The 25,580-nt window shown below is 48.5% G+C and overlaps 1 protein-coding gene across 1 annotated transcript in view; it reads left to right on the top strand.

Moving 5' to 3' along the window:
- KIN (Kin17 DNA and RNA binding protein) overlaps nt 1-25,580 on the top strand; it is a 375,593-nt gene that overhangs the window by 180,629 nt on the left and 169,384 nt on the right. The window contains exon 5 of the mRNA XM_069629676.1: nt 16,528-16,709. Coding sequence (XP_069485777.1) covers nt 16,528-16,709 — 182 coding nt within the window. The remainder of the gene's footprint in view (nt 1-16,527; nt 16,710-25,580) is intronic.

Genomic DNA, 25,580 nt, shown 5'->3' with positions numbered 1-25,580 from the left:
AAAAAAGACGACCGGGGCCATTTTGACAAAATTGTCACCTATGGGTGAATGCTGCAGCTGATGATTCAGCCTGCGGTAGAAAAGCACAATGGTAGGAAAATTAAACCACTGCCACCAGCCATTTAAACTAGTGAGGATAACATAAAAAATGTTACTTGAGAGTGTAGGATAAGGGGCTACTAAGTAACACCCCAGCACTCCACATAAGATGGTGTGTGCTGGACCTACTAAGGGACAAGGTAAGTAAAGTCAATTTCACTTTACTAGTCGTGGGAACAGTAGTTCACACAAGAAAAGGTATTTATACCTTATGAGAAATCTAAAGGATTTCTCTTTGACACTGCACTAAAGGTGCTGTGTGTCACCATTCAAAAAGTAGATGCCTATGGAGCTTGTCAGACTCCAAAAACAGTGGACACATATAATCCAAATCGGGTCAAAACACATGAGAGAGTGAGAAAAAGTTCTCAGTCGCTCCAGGTTAAAAATGAAACAAAAGTCCAGAAAAAGAGCTGGGGATCTTGAAGATTAGAAGGGAATTAGCACAGACATGAGAATTCTCCCTAACAATAGGCCCTTTTATTTTGACAAGACACCACTAGGACTGCCTTTATTATTATTTGATGGTTGTAGCTTGCTCCCATCTGTAGATTTAGGATTAAATAGGCGTTCATCATACCATTGTTAAAGTTCAGTAAACACCCTTAAACCATCGTCACTTGTCCGTCTTACTATCGATACCATGCCTTCTTTAAATGTCTCTTGACAACTCGCTGGCTGTGTGCCTTTCGTTCTTGTCTTTGCTGTTTTTAATTTGCTCTTAAAGGTTAGTACCACAGGCTTGGCCTCGCCTACCCAACTCTGCTGTTCACCTGCGAGAGTCACTGGTGTCCTTGAAACACAATGCAGTCTTCTTGTTTGGGATTTGGCCTTCTCCACGTGTCTTTTGTGGCCTTTTGGAGGCAACAACCTCCTGCATGGAACTCCTTGGGTTCTCTCGCCCTTGCTCTTGTCCCTCGGTTCGTCGCTCTGCTCCAGTAGGTTCACCTTTCACCCTGGACATTCTTCTCTTGCTCATGGTCCACCTTGCTCAGAGTGTGTCTCTATGTTCTGCCTTTTATCCGTGTGAGGAGAGCTAATTGGTATCAGATGTATGCACTTCAGCCAAGTGCCTGTGTTTGTCTGACCCGATTAGTAGGGCAGGTCTAGTGAGATATGTAAGGGTTAGCCTCTTTACTCTGTCACCCTCTTCCTCAGCTCAGTGTTTGTGTAGAAAGGGGGAAAGTTGGGACATTGGAGAATCCGATAAAATAGGATAGGTCATGTGTATGGGAAAAGGGGGAATACCGCGTCTCACCATCTGTCGCCTCATCCCTACTCCCCGAAGACCCCTCACCCAGGTGATCCTCCCGCACTGTTCCACCCCCTGGGTCTGGGTCCAGAGGCGATGGCTGTGCCCTGGCCACCTGAGAAAGATATCCCTGGGGGATAGTAGGTGAGACACCCTTTGGTTTCTCACATATTATATATAAACACAAATATAAAAACCAACAAGACACTTAAGGGATACAACCCAAAGTATAACCTTATTAAGAATGCAATAAGTAGCCCAGGTAAGTCAAACCTATCACACATTCAGAATTCAATCCGCTATTCTTGGGGAGTCAAACCAGGTTATATATACTTTTTGAATACAGTCAGTAATTCAAGGGTAGTAGACCTGGTCAGTCAGGCTGTGACACTGTTATGAAATCACACAACAAACCAACTCTGTTACAAGTATTTCTTGTAACCTTACATTTTAGAACTCGGTTCAGAGTTAGTCAACTCCTATACTTTCTGGAAGGGCCATAAACTACTCAGTGACACATTTTTATTTTCTTTATTTTATTGAGCATTTGTTAGGTGCCTATACAACAGAATTGTTTTTCAAAGCACCACGCACCAACTATTTTAGAATGCACTAAGCAAATCGGGGACAGTAAAACCTTGTTACCTTGAAATACTGCAGTCTTTCTTAAAAGTAATGGACCCTGAGAATATTTTGGAAATGCTCTAAGCAGATTCAAGGGAGCCACAGCCCCGTGTTACAAGTATACTTTTCTGAATAGTGGGACACACATTCATGGAACAGTATGAACCTACAACTACATTTAGGATAAACTTCAGTTATACTAGATGAGTAAGTCCGAATGTTGTAATAAACTATTACACTTGCTTTTCAGATCAGTGGAACACAAGAGTAAGGTAAGCAATAACTCTCTAACTTTTAGGATGGTACAAGGCAGACCAAGGTTGGTAAAACCCACAATACACTTATTCAGAATGGCACACAGCTATTCAAGGTAGGTAAGACCAAAGGCATACTTATTCTAGACAGGCTTTACAGCAGGTCAGAGGAAGCAAGACCCAGTTGGTAAGCATATCCACATATTCTTTGAATTCAATCGTTAGGGATGAAGCCAACAGCAATACTTTGGGGAAGAGGAGGATCCTATCCACAGGCAAGTAAAGCAAACCTACATATACTTTTAAGAATGGCAGAACACATTCAAAGGAAAGTAAGAACTCTTGTACCTGCTCCTACTTCAGAGGGACAGTTACCAACCAACTCTATTACAAGTAAGTAACTTTTAAACACTTGTTATACTTTTGAAGACAGAATCCTTTTCTTATCCTGTCCTTCCCTAGTCTATTGCATGGGTTCTCTGAGGCAGCAGAGGAACTCTAGAGGTCTAGGTGCCCGCTGTAGGCAGGTTGAGATAGGGTTCAGTTGCAGGAAAAGTCAGAGTTCCAGAGGAAGTCTTTTGAAAACAAGTAAGTAGTTTACTTTAGAGTTAGTGCCCTGGGAATTTAGAGAAGACAACCTAGAGGGATTCCAGCAGTGGGCCTGGGTGAACTGGATGAGAGGACTCCCAATCGCATGAATCGCCCCAAAAGCTACACAGGAATCGCACAAGGCTTTAAGGTAAGTAATCCCCAAGCCAACACAGTACCTCAGCACAGAAGAAGAAGAATTTGCGGCCGAACGTCTACAGGATCTGCAGACACAAACTTGGTCGATTAATTCCTGGTCATGAAGACTCAACACAGCACACTGGAAGGAATTTTGTAGCAGGGATGAACGGGGAAGGCTCCAAGCAAGAGTTTCCTTGCTGCTGGATGTGACTCTGTTGTTTTGGCACCCTTTCTAGGAGCCAGGAGAAGACTGAATATTGCTGGTCAGACTATGTCACTCACTCGGTCCAGCACTCTGGTGAGGGGGCTTCTGGGATTCAAATCAAGTCTCTGGAGGGCCAGCAGGATGCCCCCAAAGTTCCAGCGAGATTCAGAATTCAGAAGACCGTGAACCGCACAATGGCTCGAGGTTCCAAGGTATTGGGGTATAGGGATGTAACGGTATAACGGTTTACCGTTAAAGATACCGTGAACAACTTAATTGAACAATAATAACTGGCATGTTTATACCGGTATACCTTTTATACCGTTAAGTGTGCTTTTCAATCTGATTTGGAAGGCTGCACAGTCTTGGTCTTCCACTGTTGGATGTGCCGTCTGCCAAGGGGGCCTTGTTTGGCAGACAAGAGCATAGGGAAAGTGAGGCCACATTAGTAAATGCAGCTTTGCTGCTGTGACCACTCTTTCTCTGTGATCAGTAGAGTCGGGTCAAAGATCAGCCGACTTTGCGCAAATTGTGTTGAAAGCTGCCCAGTGCCTGAACCTTTGTTTTCCCCATGCAAAGCTGGTAACGATGAGCTGACTGACTGGCTCTATAAGCATACCAGAGACTCAAGTTCAAAGACTCCGCCAGACCTGGATTTCATGTGCAAACTAGAACAAAGTTATTTTGTTTCAGGCATTATTTATTTGAAAGGCAGCATACAGATTTTAAACATTTTCACACAGTTAGGCTGCTCCGCGCTACAGGTCAGATCTTCAATGGTGATTGTCCCAATTTTCAATTTGCAATTAGCAAGACCACAGGGACATCACAAGGCTGAGTTGAGGGCCTGAACTGAAAGTGAGCATTTTTATTTTCTTTTTGTTTGTATGTAAACAAATTTAATAAAACGTTCAGTGACTTGCTAAACAGTGGAGCCAGGAGCACTTTACTTAGCAACCTCTCAGCCAGCAGGAGCAGAAATGTATAGATTCAGCCTGGCCCGGCATCATGTGCCATTAGTTCAGCAAGTTAAGGTCCTACTGCACTGAGCAAACACACATTGGAACAGCTCTTCCTCTGGCTGTGCAAATTGTAAAAAAAAGGATGGCCAGTGAAGTCATGCATATTGAATTATTCTCCCCAAGGTTTAGATTCAAGGAACTACAGTTTCTCATGGTCATGGATCGGATAGCCATCCAGTTCTGTTTTAGCTTAGAGTTCTGGGATGTGTAGTTTTCCCACCCACCAATTTGAAAGATGGGGAACTACACATCCCAGAAATTAAAGGGGGGAATGAACTGGATGCCCTTCTGATGCATGTCCACACACAACATCAGCTCTGTAGACCAGGCATGGACTGGCCTTTAGGGCAATAGGCCCATGGCCGAACCAAAAACGCAAAATGCTTGTGTGGGTCCGTTTTCTGGGTCAAAGTGGGGCACTTTTTTGGCCAAAGTGGGCCAATTTGATGAGTGACTTCACTATGCGTCTAATAGTTTTGACCACTGTTGCTGAATAAATATTCTTTTAAATGTACAATTTGCATCACATTTTATCAAAAATCTCCCCCTTGGGTACTATTCAAACAGTGTTCCAAAAGGAATGCATTCCCATAAGCAACTGAGGGCCACTTTTATGTTGGTGCACGAGCCAATATTATGCCCCAGTCCAACCCTGCTGTAGACTATGTGAACACTGGGCCTATCAGTGCTTTCTGCTAGTAAATGACCCCCCACTCCCTCACTGTCCTCTGTGTAGATTTGCACATTGGCAATAGAGTTGTTGCTTAGCTTGATCCTTCACCTACCTACCTACCTTCTGCATATGGCACTGGACTCAGGCAGGACAGATTCTACATTCAATTTGAAGTATCCAGAGCAATGGGGGTGAAATATTTCTTAGGTCTATTCTCAATTTGTGACACCACCCATGAAAGCATTCCTCCCTCTGAACTCGCATCACAAGGGTCCTAATGCACTCGCACCTGGAGAAAACGGTAATGATGGGTTGTGGTGAGGTGGTGGTCTAGGCCATATTTGTGCCGATATGTATTTTAACTTTGTCATTTTTCAAGTTTTTCTTTTGCCACTATCTTTAAGAAGGTAAATGAACATGTATTGCAAGAATCAAGAAAGAAATCAACAGTGCCCACTGAACTTTGTCCCTTTTAGGATTACATGGTCAGTGGTGACTATGACATCAGACCGTCATAATACACCAGGCAGATGGTAAACAAGCTATAGGGATTAGATCACTATGCAACCTTTCGGTGTGTCTGTGTTGGCTATGACATTTTGACAAAAGAAACACAATGACATGGGCTTTCAGGCTGCTCATGAGTGACTTGTCTCCCTTTATTGGGGCTAAAGAGTTGTCAAAAAAATTTGTCGAGGCCAGTTTTCAAAGCTATGACCTGTGACTGAGCAGCAAGCTCATTGCTCAAAATGTGCTTTATTACACTTCCACTAGTCACTCTTTCATTCAAGGCAATCAACAAGTGAGCTCCAGGAAAGACCAATTCTGCAGCCGCCTTAGATTCCTGGAGGATCAGCTAAATATGTGCATAGACCCGTTTCAAAATGCTACCTTGCTACAGCTGGAAAATCCTGCCTGTGTATTAGTAAGTTAACTAAAAAGCATCGACTTAATGGTAAGTTAAAGAACTTCAAATGCAAAAAGGCAATGTAAAAAAAAAGTTCTTTTTTTGGTACAAGTAGTTTTAGTTGGAGCAGTTTTTAATGCCATTCCGTAAACCACACGTGCCTGACACAAAATCAATATGTTAGCAATATGAAGAATAAATACAGTGCCAAGAAAGAAAAGGATTTACGTTGGGTTGGCGGCTTTGGGGTTTATATATTTATAATGGATAATGTTTTCTAAACATATGATAATCGGGGGATTCCCTGGTTCGATCATTGAATTTACATATAATACGTCACACCGTGAAATTCACTCTTCTCTGCGGGTATTCCATGCTGCCATACCAAAGGGTAACATGTCCGTGATTACTGAACACCTTTTGGCCCACAAGTAAACTAAAGGCTTTAACGTAAAGAGAGAGAGGGTGCGTGTGCGTGTATGTTGAAAAGCCCAATTCTGGCCCTGTGTGCCTAGTTTTGTTTGTGATGATAAATCTGACAATTTATGACCTTTTATTTTCCAATACATTTTTATTAACCATTTTCAACAAAAGCATCACAGAAACTTCAAGAAAACCAAACAAAACTGCCCCTTCCCTCCCGAATTAGCCCCCCACTAACCCCCCCCTTCCAGGTCCGACAGGTCTTCAAAGAACATAACATTGACATATGAATTGCACACATTATGTCCATCATTGTAAAGTCTTTCGGCCAAGGTGCCTCGGAGAGACTATGAATCAGGATCCAAAACCAAAAACCCCTTAGATTCGTTGCACCAAATGACCCCAACTTTCATAGGTCATAGGTCAGCGCGAGCTTGCCTGCGAGCTTGCCTGCTTAAGCAACTGCTGAGAGACCCAGTGCCTGATCTGGAGGTAGGAGTATCTCTGCTTTTCCCCTAAGCCAAAGTCCTTCTTACATTGTTCAAATTGTTTCACCTCCCACCCCCCTCTAACATATCCCGTACCATCCGACAACCGCCCTGGAACCAAGGAAGGAAAGTCCGCGGGTTGGCTACTGCTGGAGTGAACTGTGGGTTCCCATGTATGGGCGTATACGGGGAAGGGAAAGTGGTGATGTGTGCTCGATTAAAGGCTTGATCCCATGCCTCTCCAGTTGTTGAGGTTATATCACTGCAATACATTCGTGCAGGCCTATCCTGCTTGGGCACCCACAGAACTCCCTCCAGTCCAGGTCCATCCCCACCACCGCCCCATCCATCCGCCTCCACACCTTCCCCCTATCATTTCTCTACCAGTCCCTGATTCTAATCTGAGCCGCAAGATAGTATGCCTTAAAGTCAGGCGACCCCACCCCACCCCTGCCGGCCAAAGCTTTCATGAGGGCCGCCCCAATTTTAGGGCGCTTTCAGTTCCCAACAAACCGAGAGGTTATTCTTTGTAGGGATTTAAAGAAGGCCGAGGGGATGTGCACAGGGAGCGCCGTGAAGTGGTATAGGCGCAGGGGCAAGATTGTCATCTTTAGGGCGTTGATTCTCCCCAACCATGAAATTTCCAGGGGTCCCCAATCTACCAATTTTGATTTCACCTTCTGAAGGAGTGGAGGGAAGTTCGCCCTGTATAGGTCGCCCGTGGACCTTGTCAGGGAAATTCCCAGATACTTTAATGAGGAGTCCACCCACCCGTAGTTGAAGGCCTTCCTGAGGTCCTGGACCTGGCTAGATGACAAAGTGAGGGGAAGCGCTTCCGACTTGTGGGTGTTGATTTCTGCTACTTGGCCGAACCTGTTTAGCTCCCTAGCCACTGCCAGCAGGGAGGTGATCGGCTTGGTCAAGGAAAATATGTCTTCCGCGAATGCCGCTAACTTATGGACCTCTCCACCAAACGGGACCCCCTCTATGTCCTGAGATGCTCTTACTGTTTCCAGGAATGGCTCTAAGTGAAGGGTGTAGAGGAGCGGTGACATCGGGCATCCTTGCTTGGTGCCTCTTCCCACCCTAACCGGGGCAGATATTTGGCCGTTTATTGCTAAACGGATAACGGGGTTACGGTAGTGTGCCCTTACCCTCGCGATGAAGCCCTGGCCAAACCCCATTTTGGCCATAGCCGCAAACAGGAATCCCCATTCAACCCGGTCAAAAGCTTTCTCAGCTTCGATCGCCAAAAGAAGGGCCGGGGTGGTCTTTTTCTGAGCCTTTTCGACCAGGTGGACCAATCTTCTAACATTGCCTGAAGTTTGCCTCCCTTTAATAAAACCTGACTGGTCACTGTGTATTAGTTTGGGGAGAACCGTTTCCAGGCGGTTGGCCAGGACCTTGGTGTGAATCTTAGCATCCACATTTATCAACGCTATGGGGCGGTAGGAGGCACAGTCAGTGGGCTCTTTACCCTTCTTGTGTATTAAGATGACTTTGGCTTCATTCATCGAGTTGGGGAGAGCACCTGTTGACCCCATGCAGTTGAACAGTTTGGTGAGGATAGGAACCAAGACCTCTTTATGTGTTTTGTAGAATTCAGATACAAACCCATCTGGGCCCGGGGCTTTGCCGGGCGTAAGGTTGTTTATCACCCTTCTAACCTCATCCGTTGTGATATCCTGGTCTAGCGCATCCCTCTCCTCCTGAAAGATCTGACTGCACCTTACCCGAGAAAGATAGGCCTCCTGTTCTGCAGATGAAGGCTCTCCTGATCTGTATAGAGCAGAATAAAATTAGTAAAATTCCCCTTCAATGTCTGAATTATTAGTGAGGAGGACCCCTGACTGCCCCTTTATTTTCAAGATCGTTCTGTCTCCAGCCTCCTTCCTCAGCTTCCTGCCCAGAAGGCGGTCCGCCTTATTGCCTCTGATGTAAAACCTTTGTCGCATAGCTAGGAGGCTGCGCTCGGCCGCCCTTGTCTGTATAAGTTTCAACTGACCTCTCACTGCCCTATATTCCTTTTTAGTGGTTGCCGATAACCTCCCACCCATGTGAGACATGATCTCCTTGAGTCTGGCTTCCAGTTTTTGCTCTTCCAGTCTCAACTCCTGTTCCCTTCTGGCCTTGGTTGCTATAATCTTACCCCTAATAGTGGCTTTGAGGGCGTCCCACCAATTCTGGGGGTTCGTGTCCTCCCAGTTATTGTGGTTGGTGAAGTCTTGAATTTCCTCCTCTATCTCCTTGACAAGGACTGTATCCTTAAACAGCGAATTTGGTTATCTCCACTTCCAAAGGCCTGGGGGCCCCTTAGATCTAGTTATTGAGAGGGTAAGTGGAACGTGGTCACCCAGGGTAATTGCCCCTACTTCCAGAGCTAGGGTCCTTCTCAACAGCGGCTTCGAGATCCAGACATAATCTATACGCGAATGTGACCTATGGCGATGAGAGTAGAATGTGTACCCCAGCACCTCACCATAGAGTTCTCGACAACCATCAAACAGGGCCAGAACTTCACTTTTCTAGATCAAATATCCTGAAGGTCCACCCTGTGTCCCCCAAGGGGCTGAACTCCTGTCTTTGGCGGGGTCCCAGGCTAAGTTAAAGTCTCCTAGCAAGAGAATATCTGCTTTCACAAATTTACCTAGGCGGGTGACTGTATTTTGTATAACGGGGTTTTGTGCTAGATTTGGTGCATATAGAGTTGCTACCGTGAAGAACACCCCCTTTCCCTGAAGAATCACTGCTAAGTATCTGCCTTGATTATCCTTCTGAAAATCCCCGCATGTCAGATCCAACCCATCTCTCAAGGCTATGAGGACTCCCCCCCCCCCCCCCCCTTCTTGGTGGTTTGTGTGGCCTGAATCAGCCACGAGTAACCCCTGAATCTTATCCTATGGGTGTTCCTAGTGTGCACATGGGTCTCCTGCATAGCCACAACATGAGGATGTTCCCGCCCAGGGAACCTCTCCACCTTCTTCCTCTTCAGCGGGGAATTGAGGCCATTCACATTCAGGGAAAGCACTTTCAGTACCTCAGAGTTAGCCATAAGAACCAGTTTCGTGAATCCTGATTGTCTCCGTTAAACCCTCCGGGGAGGCTCTTGACAAAGATGCGTCCTCCACGAGGCCTAGTACAGCTAGTCCTTGGTCGCAGATCGTGATTTTATGTTGCTTCCCTTGCCACAGAATGCTAAGAGCAAATGGATGGAGCCACCTGTAGCGCACTTGCTGTTCTCTTAGATGAGCCAGGATCGGAGCCATGCGCCGTCTCCTATTCAGGGTAGTTTGGGACAGGTCCTGGTACAACTGAATTTCTGTACCGTTGTGAGTTATCGGACCTGCCTTCCTGGCTGCTTGCAGGATGGACTCTTTCTGGGTGTAGCTGTGGAACGCAACCAGTACGTCCCGCGGTCTCGCCCCGGCTCCTGGCACCTTGGTCCCACTCGGTGGACCCTGTCAAACTTGATGGCATCAAATTGGTCAATTTTCGTGAGGACTCTGAATATTGATTTCATTGTTTCGGCCAGTTCATGATCTGGGACAGCCTCCGGGTGGGATTTAACCCATATGTTGGACCTTCTGGACCTGTTCTCCAAGTCCTCCACCCTCAATTCGAGATTATGGGTAGCTGCCGCCAGGGTTTCCAAGAGGGAGTCCACTTTTCGTGAGTCTTCTGCCAATTCCTGTAGGGCCCTCTCATTCGTGTCCACCCTCTCTTCGATTTTATTGAGGTCCCTTTTTATGTCTTGGTGGCCCTCCTCCAGGTCTTCCCTGAGCGCATCCATCTGCTTCTGGCCAGCTTCGGTAATTTTTTCCACTATTTCCCCAAGAAGGGACCTGAGTAGGGATTGTGTAACCCGCAGGTCTTGGGGTTCCTGGGAGGGGACCGGGGCGAATGGCAAGGAACTGTCTTTGGACCCCTGAAGTGTCTGGTCCCCGAGTTCCCTGGCCTAGATCTGGGCCAACGAACCCTCCTGAGGCTTTTTTGCCATCTTGGACGAGGCTGGGGTGTCTTTGGACTTACTCCTAGACATGCTGCTCAGGTGTGGGGGCCCACGGGTGGCCGGGCCGCTCCACTGTTTGAGGTCAATACCAAGGCCACCGGAACGTCCAGTCTGCCGCGCAGGTCCACAGAGAGAAATCCTTATCTCCCGATGCTACCCTCCTGTCGGGGTCCCGCTCTTGCTGTTTGAGCTGCAGGGGGTCAGAACTTCAGGAATATGATGGGGGGGGCCCTCAACGAGTAATCAGGCCTCAGGGCCCAAACAACACCGCCACTGCAACCTGGATGGGGGAGTGGGGGAAGGGCCCACGAGGGTGGGGGGGGCCCGTCTTCACTATGACCTGTCCTCTGCCCCATCCCCCACCCCCCCACACTTACTTGGCAGGCCGCCCAAAGACCGACGACATTCGGCGGAGAGATGCGCGGACCAGCCCCGGGCTGCTCACGGCTACCACTCCACATACCTGCTTCGCAATTTATGACCTTTTTAAGAAAATATTTAAGATTGGTTAACTCCACCTGCTATACTGCGATAACCATGATATACCGTCATTTGGCAAGAAAGTTATCGTACCACCATAAAACTAATACTGTGACACCCCTATTGGGGTATTGCAGCCCAGCAAGGTTGCAGCACGTTGCTCCTAATACAGGTTTTCTTGAGACTAGTGGATCTGAGTAGTAGTCGTCGCGTTCAGGACCCCATGTCGATTGGAAGGAAGTGTTACAGCAGGCTCCAGTTACACAGCAGGCACTCCGGTCAGTGGAGATCACTACAGCTGTCTTTTCTTAATCTTCCTCTTCGGATTTAGCTACAGTGGTCGACTTGCCAGCAGTTTCAGGTTAGAGTTTTTATCAGGAACTACAGCATAACTTCTTCATTCCCTCCCTGCATTTTACAGCAAACGGCAGTCTGGCTTTCCAATCAGGCCAGCCATCCCTCTGCTGGGAGTTGGTTCCTTTTAGGAACGGTGAAAGACAAAGGGCTGCAGCGTTCTTGACTCCTACCTCACTTCCTGCCTTTTGTTAGGCAAGATTGTATGTAGTAACCCTGTGGGAGACAACAGACTTGTCCCCTTGGCAATAGGGAACCCAACCTTTGGTATAAGTCTGTACTACGCTAAGCAGCCAGGCTTATCTCAAGAGCGGTCAATGTGAGCTGTAGAGGTGCAACATAGAGATTCACGGTGACAAGTATTCAAATAACACTTATACTCAAGGTTTCTTATTAAAATAATTATTTATTAATTTAAGTTTTAAAATGAGCCTTCTTTAGAAAGGGCAGTAGGCAACAATAAAATACACTGCACAAATGCACTCCTTCAGTTTCAGTTAAGTAAGTAGATACCCTTTTGGGATGTCACACACATACACACACACACACACACACACTTCCTACACCCTGAGGTGGCTTCAATAGCTAGGACACTGTGGACATTTATATATCACTGTAAAACTTAAATGCAATACTGAGATTGTGGAAAAAGGAAAAGATTAGGGAAGGAAACAAAGGTTAACAGTTCTCTGGACAAATAAGTACTTTACATTCCCCCAATTAAGTGTAGGTTAACCCTTTGCCAGCAATTCAAGTAACTTATGTATGATTTATGAGGGACAGATTAACACAAAGTCAGATAGTAAGAAGAGTCTGCTGGGAGCGAAGACAGCCAAGGTCAATTGAACAAAGTCTAGGGGACCTGTGGCACTTCTTGAGGATAGCACAAAAGTCTTGCACAATGTTTTATAGAGAGTTTGTAGAAAAGAATCACTGTACGGCCACAAGCTGGGAGGTTTGTGAAAAGCAAAGATGCAAGCAACTCTGCAAATGCAAGTCTCCAGTGAGAGCAAGCTAGCTACACACAACAAGAGGTAAGTACCCCTAGTTAGACAGAACCTTAGGTCTGAAGAAAAGGGTCCAGCTGGCTTCTACTCGGGTTGCAGTCCTGCAGTTCCTGTGTTCTTGGACCTCAGTCTTGGGGACAAGAGGGAGGACGTCTGTAGGACCCCTGCACTGCAGTTTGAAGGTCGTCAGCGGCAATGGGCTTACACCAAATCAGCTGCACTTCGTGGTTTCAGCTACCGGCACATAGCACCACCGCGGTTCTTGGACACTGTGTGGGCTCCCCTTGCTTCTCGGGTCCAGCACTCTGTTGAGGTGGCTCAGGCTTGGGCCACCATGCTCGAGAGGGTCCTCAGGATCGTCCTGGAACTTGGGCCCGGCTTAAAGTCGATGCACTCGTTCCTGTCCCCTGGCACTAGGAGACTAAGCACAGGGAGTTTCAGGAACCTCCCTCGCTTCCTGCCCTGACAGAAACGCTGGAGCCAAAGGAGGGTTTTAGCCCTGAAGCCCACCAAAGACAAAACGAACAAAAGGACCAAACCTGGTTTGGCACGCATAGTAAAACTCAAGAAAGACCTTACAAGGAAGTGATGCCTATGGTGTTTGTCAGACTCCAAAACCAAAAGAAACACAGGATTAAAATTGGATAAAAATACATGAGAGAGTGAGAAAAAGGTCTCACTCACTCCAGGATAAAAACTAAAAGTCCTAAAGTCAAGCAAAAGATCTGGGGGCCTCTAAGGTAGAAGGGAATTTGCACAGAAATGAGAATTCTCCCTAACGCCTTTCTAGGCACTCTGGAGCCTGGGCGGGGAATCCAAAGGATTCCCGCCGAAGACAAAACTTCCTCTTAGGTTGTTCCCACCTGGAATGGCAGTGGAAGACAGCAGAAACAGCAAGCACACAAGAAGTGGCGAAAAAAGGAGCCCACCATTTTAGCAAAATGGTGGCTCTTCTGTGTATTACCAAGGCTGAATTAACAGCCTGCGAGTAATGAAGTGTAAAAACTCATAAAAGTAGTTACACTGCCACCAGCCATTCAAGGAAACTTGCAATTGTAACTAAATGTTACGAGGTAAGTAAGAAAGGGGATACATTTTATGCCCTAGCACTTCACATAAGGTGGGGCGTGCTGGCTCACTTCTACACAAGTACACCCAAGTATATGTAAGATAAATTAACAGGGGAGCCCAAAGGGGCAACCCACCCTAAGCCCAAAAGGTGTAGGAAACTAACTTCAACCATACACTATGAAGAGACATAAAAAGGTCACCCATACAAAGAGTAAGACTAGGTGAGAGAGGAAAATGATTCCCCTTTCACCTAGGGTCAAGGTAAAATAGTTACCTAGTCCAAGCAAACAGTTTTGGGGTTGACGGAGGTCAGTAAGATTTATCATTATTATGAAACGGAAATCCCACCTTGGCATAGGGCAAGTTAGGCCATCAACCATCCTGACATTTAAGTTAATAAACCATTTTATTTGAACTTTGAATCTGTGTCTTGCTTCATGCCTTCACACCGGCTGTAAGAATAACATATGTCCAGGGAATTTTGCCCCCATAGCAAAAATCAAAAGCTGGCACCCATGAATATACGCACAGTAAGTGAACATATATCTTAAGTGAAATATACAAATGTAGTTCAATTGACCTTCCCCTTAAAAGAAAGTGCACAAGACAAAATAGTATTGGACTTTAAAAAAAAAAAAAAAAAAAATGTAATGATCACCCGAAAAATATCTTTGCTGGCAAAGTATTAAAGTTGCTCCCCTTTAGAACCCAGCAGTCTGCAGTGAAATATTCCCAGGAAAACAAAATCCCAATACGAGACAAGTACTTGTGGTCTTGTGGGTAACTGTCTGCACTAGGAACATGACAACCTGAGTAAAATATCGGTAGTCAAATACTTGAGCAAGCTTGCCAATCTCCAAAAAACCAAGGGGTTGCGTCCGCCCCCTGAAATAATAGTTACGCTACCCACCCACATGTGTCGTTAACAAGGTAGCTACAATCGGGGGTAAATAACTGCACCAGTGTCCAGGTTTGAAAACTCTCTTGCCACATCCTTGGCAAATACTCATGACTTACTTGCCCTCTCATTTCCCATCCTCGCCCCCATGTCTGGCTTTCAACAATACTCTGCTTTATAAAGATACAAAAGTACACATACCATAGTGTCATTCAAATATATAAATCCTTATAGAACCATTTTAGGCAAAGAGTGTACATAAATATATATAACAAAAGGTTATTCTTGTTTGCCTCGCATGTGCAAGCTGGATTTTCAATTCTCCATGTGTTAGCATAGATAGCTCTTTTCATGTGAGCCTCTTGGCAGCTTGACCTTTAGAGTGCAATACTTTAAAGGACTGACTGTAGTAGTATATTTTCTTTGTGTGTTATGAGATATTTAAATCAAAGTAAACAAACTGTATTCAGGACTGTGGACTGTCTCACATTTTTGCAGTAACCGGGATGACCCTGCTTAGCTTCAAAGTGAGGTAGGGGCCGGCCCCTTGAGGCCATATTGCTCTAAGGTGTCTTGTAACTTGTGCTCATTTATTAGGCAACATGACCGGAGGGGGCCGGTCCCTACCTTGCCTGAGGGCTCCAAACTCTTCCTCGTTTTGAAGCTAAGCAGGGTCGGTCCCTGTTACTGTATGGATGGGAGACCCGGATGCTATGGGCAGTGACTCACCCCAGATGTCAATAAATGTAATAAATATATATATTTTTGTGCACTTTTTTCCTATATCCGCGTCTATGAACTACAGATACCCTTTGTTATTATTTTGTAGTCCTTATACCCGCAGTTATCGGGAGAAACAGCGATGAGAGAAAATGCTCCCCTTCCCCTCACCAAGTGCCTCCCACATCTGTGCCTGCCCGCCCCACTCTCCTGATAACCTCCTCACAGCTCCCGCCCAGCACTCGCTGTTTCTGTGACGCAGTTTGCTATGAAATGTCAGCTATTTCTGACTATTCTATCTGAAAGCCCAGTTTACAGAAAAACTTTGTGTTGCAAACTAGTCCCTACAACTCCCAAATGTAACTTGGTGTCCCATTACACCGCCTCACCCCCTCACCTCTACTCTAAAGGTACTTGCGTGATTTTTCACCTGGAAATGGCATTCACCTGATTTTTTGTTTTCAGCTAACCGAGTTTATAGCCGCGGTTGTGTCTCGCATTGAGGAAAGAAAAAGATGGTGGCTTTTTAATTTATAAACTACCAGTTTCTTGGCAATTTCCAGTAGATATAGCAATCTATTTTGGAGAAGGGGCCACCCCCTTCTCCATCAAATATTTAAAAAAAACTACTAGACTGAATAACCCCGAATTCAAAAATGCCTCAAGTCAACGCTTCGTGACCAAGTTGTTTTGCACCTGGTCCAAATCCATCTAGCGGTTTGGGATGTGCGGTTTGTCAAAAAAAGAATTCTTGTTTTTTTTTCTTACTAACTTTAGTTTTCATGACTCATTCCCAAAAGTTGCATCCTACTAACTAGGTGTTAAGTCACTTTCTCCCTGAGTTATCCACATGCATAGAGCACATCATTTGTTACTTTTGTTTGCGTCCATTATCACTTGTTAATGCTGAGTGCAAATTTTGAGGCCAGATATATACATATTATTCTTATTATACATTATTATAAGTGTTGCAGAGTATTTCTAAAGCTTTGTATATCTTGCTCTCAAAATCACCTGAACATGTTTTAATCTACCTGCACAAGTAAGCTGACTTCTAGAGAGGGACTTATTTTGAAGGTAAATTTGAAGTCTTTCGAATTCTAAGGTTACAGACTGTCTCTACAGCCCACTGCCAAATATAGAATTAGAAAATATATGGTTGTAGCAGTGAGCATTAATACGCTGTCCTCATTCAATTTACAATTTGTGATACATTAGAACCTTTATCAATTCTTATTATTGGTACTTTTAATTGCACTGAATAAAGTCACACCCGTTTGATCACAATTGACTTAGGTTTACTTTTTCCCAGGTTTCTGTAAAGTGGATGAAACACCCAAAGGGTGGTATATGCAGTATATTGACCGAGACCCTGAAACTATCCGCAGGCAGCAAGAACTAGAAAGAAAGAAGAAACAGGATCTGGATGACGAAGAGAAAACTGCCAAGTTTATTGAAGAGCAAGTTAGAAGAGGCATGGTGACGACTGAACAGGTAAAAGGCATTTGTATGAAGCAGAAAATGTAATTCCCTTTGTTTGGGGTATTTTTACTAGCCCTTGGTCATCCTAAGGATGCCGGGTAATGTTTTAGTTTTTTTTTTTAAAACCATATTTTATTAGGTTTCGTGCATGTGTTACAACAATACAGAACATATTTAAAGGTGAATTAACAAAAAAACAATTGTAACATGCCGCCTCCCCACCCGTCCCCCGCCCCCCCCCCAACCCCCTCCAATTCAAGTTCTCACTAGTTGATTGTTTGACGGGTTCTTAGAGAGCATAGCGGTGTCTTCACGATGTGCACTTAGCACGCCAAAGTCATGAGTCGAGCTTTGAGAGGTTCGCAATCGTGTTAGTGGGCAATGGCCTGACGCCCCTGGGGGAGAATCCCCCGGTCTGGGTGTGTAACATTAAACTGGGCGGCCATATTTGTCAAAGAAGGGGAGCCATATTTCTTCGATGTTGGACTTAGACTCGTCAAGTAAATGTGTGAGAAATTCCATATCGTAAATGGCCCGCACTTTGGTTACCCATGCTTTTTCCCTCGGCATTCCGGGGTTCTTCCATTTTTGTGCCAGGCAGCACCTGGCCGCCACCGACATAACCTGTAGCATGTGGTCCTGGGTGTTTTCCTGACCATCCCCAGTATCGATTCCAAATAGAAGGAGCCAGGGGCAGGAAGACCGTGCCACCCCGTCCACCCCCTTACTCCAGGCCAATACCTTTCCCCAATATTTCTGGACCACTGGGCATCCCCACCACATGTGGACATAGTCTCCCCTCTCTGCCTTGCACTTCCAGCAATGTGGGTCATATCCCGGCCTCATTCTAGCAATCCTCTGCGGGGGCTAGTGCCATCGATGTAATACCTTGAGGGCTTGGTGGCGATATTGGAGTGAGGCTGTGGAGCGATTGGCCCTCTTACACATGTCCGCCCACCTTACATCATCAATTTCCTCTCCCAGGTCCCTTCCCCATTGTATGCGTGCCGGTGGGGGGTCCCTTGGGACAGAGAACATGAAGAGTTTGTAGAGGCGAGATATGATCCCCTTAGAGCCCCTCGCGGAAAGGAGGAGTTTTTCGAAATCTTTGAGGTCCCTCCTGAGGGTGTCCCCCCAAGATGGTTCGGTGAGGACTCCCTTGAACTGGAGATAGCGAAAGGGGGACAGGGTACCTATTCCCAGGGCCTCCTCCAGGTCTCAACGGTAGGAACGAACCCCCCACCCAGAGGTGGCCGGTCCTGCTAAGGCCTGCCTCGAACGACTTTTGGTATGCCGCTGGCTGTGCTATCTTGGCTAAGAAGGGGGTGGGCAAATACAGCTCAGTGGGGAAGGCCAGGTTGTGAGCCAACGATAATAACCTCCCTCCCTCCACAGGGACCATAGCACTTTTAGGACTAGGTGGTTCAGGACACTTCTAGGGATCTTCTTCCTTGGGACCCAGAGCCATTCCTCTATTGTAACAGGCGCAAGGGGCCAGTTATCCATAGCTACCCATTGTTTTTTGGTACCTGGGGCGAAGTGATCGACGAAGACTCTCAGGGAAGCTCTGTGGTATGTTTCCAAATCGGGATATCCCACCCCGCCATCTTCCTTCGGCCTGGTTAACACCTCGTAGGAGATTCTATGCTTTTTACCCGACCAGAGGAAGTTGAGAAGGACCCGCTTTGTTTCCGTAAAGAATGTTTTGGGGTATCAATACCGGGAACATTTGAAAGAGAAATAGGAATTTGGGGAGGATTACCATTTTTATAAGATTAAGGCGTGCCATCCAGGAGAGACCGGACCCCGCCCATCTCTCCGTGTCTTTTCTAATTGCAGCCCAAAGGGGGGGGGGGGGAAGTTGGCTGAGTATAGATCCTCAGGGTCACGTGTGACCTGGACCCCCAGATACCGGAATCCCTCCTTCTTTAGCTGAAAGGGGAGCTCATTCACATAGACTGTTTCTGGGTCTGACAGGTTTCTCCCTATAAATGCCACTGATTTCTCAAGGTTGACTTTGTATCCCGATAGTTCCCCATAGCACGAGAGACCCTGCAACATCCAGGGCACTGTTTGGGACGGTCTTGTGATGTAAAGTAGCGCGTCATCTGCGAAGAGGCAGATTTTACATTGTGTGTCTCCTACCTGTACTCCCTTGATGGCCACATCGTTGCGTACCGAGATTGCCCATGGTTCCATTACAAGTGCATAAATAAGCGGGGACAATGGGCATCCCTGCCGTGTGCCACGCTCGAGGGGGAATATTCTCGACTCTGTCCCATTTAGCGCGGACATCCAACCAAGCCACCTCAGGCCCATCCCCAGAGCTGTGAAGACCTCCCCCATGAAAGCCCAACTGACCCTGTCGAAGGCTGTCTCTGCGTTGAGGGCCAACAGGAGAGCGCCCTCGTTACGGACCCCCCTTGAGGTAAGTACATGAAGTGTCTTCCACATGTTATCAGAGCCCTGCCTGTTTAAGACGAATCCCGCTTGATCGGGGTATATCAGGCGAGGAAGGCAGCCCTCCAGTCTGGAGGCCAGGATTCTGGCAAAAATCTTGGCATCTAGGTTTAAGAGTGAGATAGGTCTATAAGACCTGCACTCTGTCTGGTCTTTACCGGGTTTAGGTATGACGGTGATGACGGCCTGCAGGAACGTCTGTGGGATTGAGTCTCGGTTCCTGATCTGATTGAACAATTTGGCCAGAGGCTTCAGCAGGACAGATTGGGTCTGCTTGTAGAAATCAGCCGTGTAGCCGTCTCCCCCTGGTGCCTTTCTCGCTGTCAATCTCTTGATGGTGCCCTCCACCTCCTCCTCCTCCGATATCTCCCCCTCCAGAACCCCCAGCTCCGTGTCGGACAATCTAGGCAGAGGGTGTTCAGCCAGGTAGGCGCGGATATCTTCCAGTGATTCACCTGCCTGTCTGGAGTAGAGTTTGCTATAATAGTCAGCAAAACATTCTACTATTTCCTTCCAGCCCCCGCAAGTCCTGCCTTCCCTGTCTCTAAGATGAGCGACTCCTCTCTCAACCCTGCAACCCCGAGCCCTTTGTGCCAGAAGGGTCCCTACCTTATTTCCCCGTTCATAATACCTTTGCTTGGTAGATCACATTTTCTTGACGACTTCCCCTATGAGGACCGTATGAAGCTCTGGTCTTTTGCCCTGCATCTCCTCCAGGAGAGCCTCCCAGTCTACCCCAGGGAGGCCCAGTCTGGCTCACAAGCCGCTCAGCTCTGTGCGGATCTTACCTTCAATTAGGCCCCTTTCTCGCTTACGCCTCGAGCCCTCCGCTATAAGGAGGCCCCTGAAAGTGGCTTTTGCGGCCTCCCACACCATGGACATGTCAGTCTCGCCATTGTCATTTGTCTCAAAGTAGGCCAGCATTTCTTGCCTCATAAAATCCCGAAATACAGGGCCCCTGAGGGGCGTAGCGTTACATCGCCATTGGGAAGATCTTGGGGAAATGGGCAGTGACCAGTTGGCCATGAGTAATTCATGGTCGGACCATGTTATAGGTTACACCTTTGGCTGTTGAACTGCCCCATTACCTTCCTCTGAAATTAACAAAATGTCAATTCTGGTGTACATGCAATGCCGGGGTGAGAAAAAGGTGTATCCGCCCTGGCCCGGATGTGCTTTGCACCAGGCATCCACCCAATAGTGTTCCCTCCGGAGGGTCTGCAGGCCCAGATTGTCTTTGGAAGGTCCCTTGGGTGCCCCCCCCTTCGCGGTCCACCAATCCAGACGGGGGTGAATCCCTGTATCATGGCCCCCTCTGCCCATTCATCCATGACGTTAAAGATCTGAGTAAGGAAATGTATTTGCCCTGAGTTGGGTGCGTATAAAGTGGCCAAGGTGATGCGCTCTCCTTCATAGGTTCCCTTGATACCTAAGAATCGACCCCCAAAGCCCCTTTTGGTTTCTACTCCCGTGAGACGAAACATCCTGCCCAGGAGGATACCCACCCCCTCCTTCTTGGAACTCCTGTGCGAGGCCCAGTAGTTACAACCAATCTTCTTCCCCTTAATTTTCGACTCCCTTCCCTGCCTGTAATGTGTTTCCTGTAGGAAAAGGACTGTTGGGTGTTGCTTGCGGAACATGTTGCTCGTGAAGGACCTCTTATTCTGGGAGTTAAGGCCCTTGACGTTCAGCGTGCCTATCTTCCCTTCAATCATTATCGTCTTTCATTTTGTGCACTTTAAGCATCTCTAAGTGTCCGCTATTTGGAGCCCGCTGCAATGCAAGTGTCCGTGGCTTGAGCTGGTTTTTCCCCTCTCTTATAAACCTGTAAAGAACTCCGTCCCCCCTCCCCCTAACCCCTTCCCTCCCTCTTACCCAATTTTGTAGGGTGTTCTCCGCCGACTCCCCATGTGGGGATGTAACAGCCAACGAACCGCCAGGGTTGCTACCCCGGCCCCGGGAAAAAGAATTTCTTGGTGCGGCGCCTTCCGTCATACCTTCCACCATTAGGTATCTGCCCCTTCTGGTTAGCGGCGGGGAGCCGACAGTCGTGCCTCCTGCTCATTGTGTCCCCAAACCTTAGCACTCGGTCAGGCCCCCTTGTCTCTTTGTGGAGCGTGTCACCACGCCGGGCCATAAGCCACCGCCACTTCTCAGCAGAGGGTCATCGAGTGTAACTCTATAGAACCATAAAACAGCCTCTGAATGGGCAACCTATCAACTCCGACCTAGGTCATCTGAACAAAGAACTCGCCACAGGTCGTGGGAAAAACATACTGAGTCCAGCGGGATCCTCAGGTCATAGCGGGCTCCAGAAGGACTTGAATCGAGCCTTGTTGTGGAAATTAAGCCTTGATTGCCACTTATGTGATCATGTGGTGTCCTCCCCGGTCTGTGGGGGGGTGTCTGGTTTTCCGAAATTCGCATGAGCCTTTGACCTTTAGCTTCCCCTGGGAAAGGTTTGGGCCCCGAGGGGCATGGCTGCTGTCCCTGTCGGTTCCGTTCTGGTCACCCGATGGTCCCGCGATGTCACCCGCCAGATCCTCTGTGGCCCTTCGAATGTTCACATCCATGACGAGCTGATACCTCTGGCCCTACCATTCGAACTCTAGGTAGAATGGATGACCCCAGCGGTATCGTATCCCCTTCTCTTGTAGCCATCTGGTGATAGAGCCACATTTCTTTCACATCTGGAGCGTGAGGGCAGAGAGATCTTGGTATATCGTCACCCTGGAGTTGCCATGTTGAATGTCACGTAAGGTTCTCGCCCTCTCCAGCACCCTAGCTTTGTCCTTATAGTAATGAAATCTCGCTAGGACCCGGCGCGGGCCTCTACCGCCAGCCCGATGGACCTTGTCAAGCAGGAGGGATTCGCCTGAGTCAGAGCCCAGAACAATTCTGATGATGTCTTGAATTTTGCTTTCCAGTCCTACCGGGGTCTCTCCTTCTGTCTCCTCGAGGCCAAAAATTCTCAGGTTGTTCCCCCTCTCCCGATTTTCCATATCGTCAACTTTGAGCCGGAGATCCTCTTTGCGGCGCTGCAGTTCCTGGAATCTGGTTTCCATTTGCGTTTCAAGGAGGTCCGTTGATGTCTGGTTGCACTCGACCCCTTCTTTTCGGTCCTCTAGCGCGGAGACCTTGGCTGTGAGGTCAGCCAGCTTGGCCCCCATGTCTGTCCTCATGCCCCTGATCTCTTCAAGGATCGTTTGGATGTTGCACTGCATAGCGTTCATATCAGGGGGCTGTGCGGTGGTGGGGCCAGTCTCCATTTTGCGGTATCCCGGGATAAACTGGTATTTCGCAAGAGTTTCTCTCCAGCTCATGGGGTGTTGATCGCCTTGGGTTACTGGGACCTCCTGGGGTATCTTCTAGGAAAGTCTCAGGGCCCTGGGTCGCTAGCCCCGCTGTGTGTGCCAAGTCCTTGGGGTTATTTTCAGGTGGTGGGGTTGTGTGCCCGTGTCCGGATCCCGGTTTATGGGGCTCCCTGTTGATTTCGCCCAGGCCACAGTATCCCTCAGCCTGGCCCTGGGTCGCCAGAGTTCCCTGGCACACAATGGCAGTCCTCCCAGGGAGCCCGGGGGGGGGGGGGGTCTCTGTTGGCGGTTTCACTCCCAGGGGTGGGACCGGCCTAGTATGATGCCCTATTACCCTCCGGTAAGGCGAGCCCCCGGTGTCGGCGTGTTGATTGCAGGAAGATGTTGGGGGCTGTGAGGGAGCCCCCTGAGGGGTGGGGCTGTTTCTCACCTGTGTTTTGCGGCAAAGAGCAAGGTGCGGCTGGTGGACAGGAGGCCCAGTATGACTCCGCCTTGCTATGTGGGCCTGAAGCTGCAGCGCCCGGCAAGGAGACATCCTCCCAAGGGACGCACAAGGGCAAGTGGGCAGGTTGAGAGGTGAGGGGGCCCAGGCGCTTTCCCGCGACGGCCCAGGCCTGTCCTGAATGTATTCGTGGTCTCCTTTGCCGGGTGTCGGTCCCCCCCGAGGGGTTATGCTGGGCGGGCCCCCGGTGACCATAAGGCGATGGTAGAACACACAGGTGGAGGCCACAGAAGTAGGGCCCAGGCGCGCTCCCGCGTTGGCCCGGGCCAGATCGTGTCTGTGATGGTGAGACCAGGGGGGAGGGCACGGCTCCCCAAATGACCCAGGTTGTGGTCTGCGTGTTGCTGTTTACTCCGTGCTCCTTATAGTGGCGTCCGTGTACCGCTCATGCGGTGCAGTGGGCTGGCGGGTCACCGGAAGCTGGCAAGGATCTTCCTAGGGCCCGCCTGGCCTCGCGTTGGTGTGTCGGGCGCTGTTCGCCTTGCGGGCAGGAGCGGATAGGGGGCCTGGCTCCTCCTCCCTCGGCGGGGCTGGATGAAAAGCTGCTCCCGGCCCGGAGTCTCCACTGGGACGCCTGGGGGAGGTGGGGGCGCCGCGAACCATAAGCTGCTTGGCAGGAGATTAGGGGCCCCGAGTGCCATGATGTACGCTCTGCGTGGCTCTGCTCGCTATGTGTCTCTCATGCTGGCTCTCCTGCGGTGGGGGGGCGGGTCGCCGGCCGCTGGTGGGGATCTTCGTGGGGCCCGCCCGGCTCCGCAATGGTGTGCCAGGCGCTGTCCGTATTACTGGCGGGAGAGGGCAGAGGGGGCCGGCTCCTCCTCCCTCTGCGCGGCTTGGAGACACGCAGCTTCCGGCACGGAGCTTTCACGCTGTTGCTTGGGGGAGGGGGAGGGCTGTGGTCCATAAGCCGCCAGCGGGAGAACAAAGGCACCTCCAGAGTCCTGACAAGCTCCCGAGTGTTCCACGACGGCTCCCCTTCTTAAATATTGCTGGCAAAAGAGGCTTGAAGGCACTTAAAGCATGGTTTTGAGCTTGTTTCCCGGGGCCATGTGGGGAGCTTGAAGTTCAGGCAGCCATCTTGCCAGCGCCCCCTGGTGGCCTCCATGTTTTATTTTTGTCTTCAAAATGTGTCAGTTGCAGAACTGACCGTCACTTTTAAGGAAAGATCAACCGCAAAGCAAGACCTCTCTTGCATTGTACCCTTCACTGGTCATGCAGCTTGTTCCAACTCCTAGATAATGCAGAGAGCTATTTGAGGAATCTGAAGGCATCCTCAATTCTCCCCCCGTTATGTTATGTTAAATTAATTTATTGAGCGCACGTATGTCCAAAGGCATCTTGGCGCTGGTTGTGTGACGGAATTTCCATGTTTTATTGAGGACTAGAATAATTCCGACACCCGGCGGAAGGTAAGATGATCACCAGTCCCGCGTAGGGCGGGCGGCAGGTCATTCCAGGCTTTAGCGGCAGCCACCGAAAAAGAACGCCCACCTGTCCATGAGAGTCTTGTCCGAGGGACTGCCACCAGAAGAGCGGATCGAGAGCGCAAAGTGCGCGTACGAGCATAGTGCACAAATTTCTCCTGCAGATATTCTGCCCCCAGGCCATAGAAGGCACTATGTATGATGCACATGGACTTGAAGAGAATACGATTTTCAATGGGGAGCCAATGAAGTTGCCTTAGCAACGGGGGCATATGGGCTCCAAATGGGTGGCGAAGAATAGATCTGACAACAGCGTTTTGGAGTAACTGAAGCCGGTTTAACAGGTAGTGAGGTTGTGCCAAATAGAGTGGATTACAGTAATCCAGCCGACTCAGGACCAGCACTGCCACCACCTGACACAATGCTGGGGTAAAAGGGAGAACCTTCTGACGAATACGGAGCTTAAAATAAACAGTTTTACAAACTGCCGCAACCTGCTCGTCCATGGTGAGAGATGGGGAGATTTTGACCAATGAGGTAGGCACAGGAAGAGGCCCAAGAGAAGTAGGCCACAACTCTGCAGTCCAGAAGCAAAGCGGGGAAGTAGTCCCAACGACCAGAATCTCGGTTTTACTGCCATTCGGTTTTAACCAATTGGTTGTTATCCATGCCCCCTGGTCCTCAAGGCACTTGCTAAGCCGGACCACCGTGTCAGATTGAGTAAGATCAAGGCGAACCAGAACTTGAGTATCGTCCGCATACGAGTAGTAGCGGAACCTGTGAGACAGGATGAGGAGCAGGAGAGGCCTAGTGTAAACATTGAACAAGATGGGGGACAACGGAGAATCTTGATGAACACCACAAAAGAGTGAAACAGGACTAGAACATAAAGGAGGAAGAGAAACCGATTGGGAACGATCGGCCAGGAAGGCCACAAACATCAAGCACTCGGCCAGTCAGACTAGCAGCAGAAAGGCGGGAAATCAAGGTGGGATGGTGAACCGTGTAGCAACCGGCTGAAAGATCCAACAACAGCACCGCTCCCATATTCCCTTAATATGCCCTCTCCCCAGGTGGCCAGGGAAAGGCTGTCACTATCGCATTGTGTCCCTAGGGGTGGATATGCGAGGGATGATCACCTGGTTGGAGGAGACTTGGAGGGAGGAGATGAAGGTACCCTTAG

This window comes from Ambystoma mexicanum, chromosome 12, assembly GCF_040938575.1.
Source record: "Ambystoma mexicanum isolate Mex_15411 chromosome 12, UKY_AmexF1_1, whole genome shotgun sequence".
Lineage (NCBI taxonomy): Eukaryota > Metazoa > Chordata > Amphibia > Caudata > Ambystomatidae > Ambystoma > Ambystoma mexicanum.
Note: the sequence above shows the minus strand (reverse complement) of the source record. Positions and strands in the feature narration are given on the sequence as shown.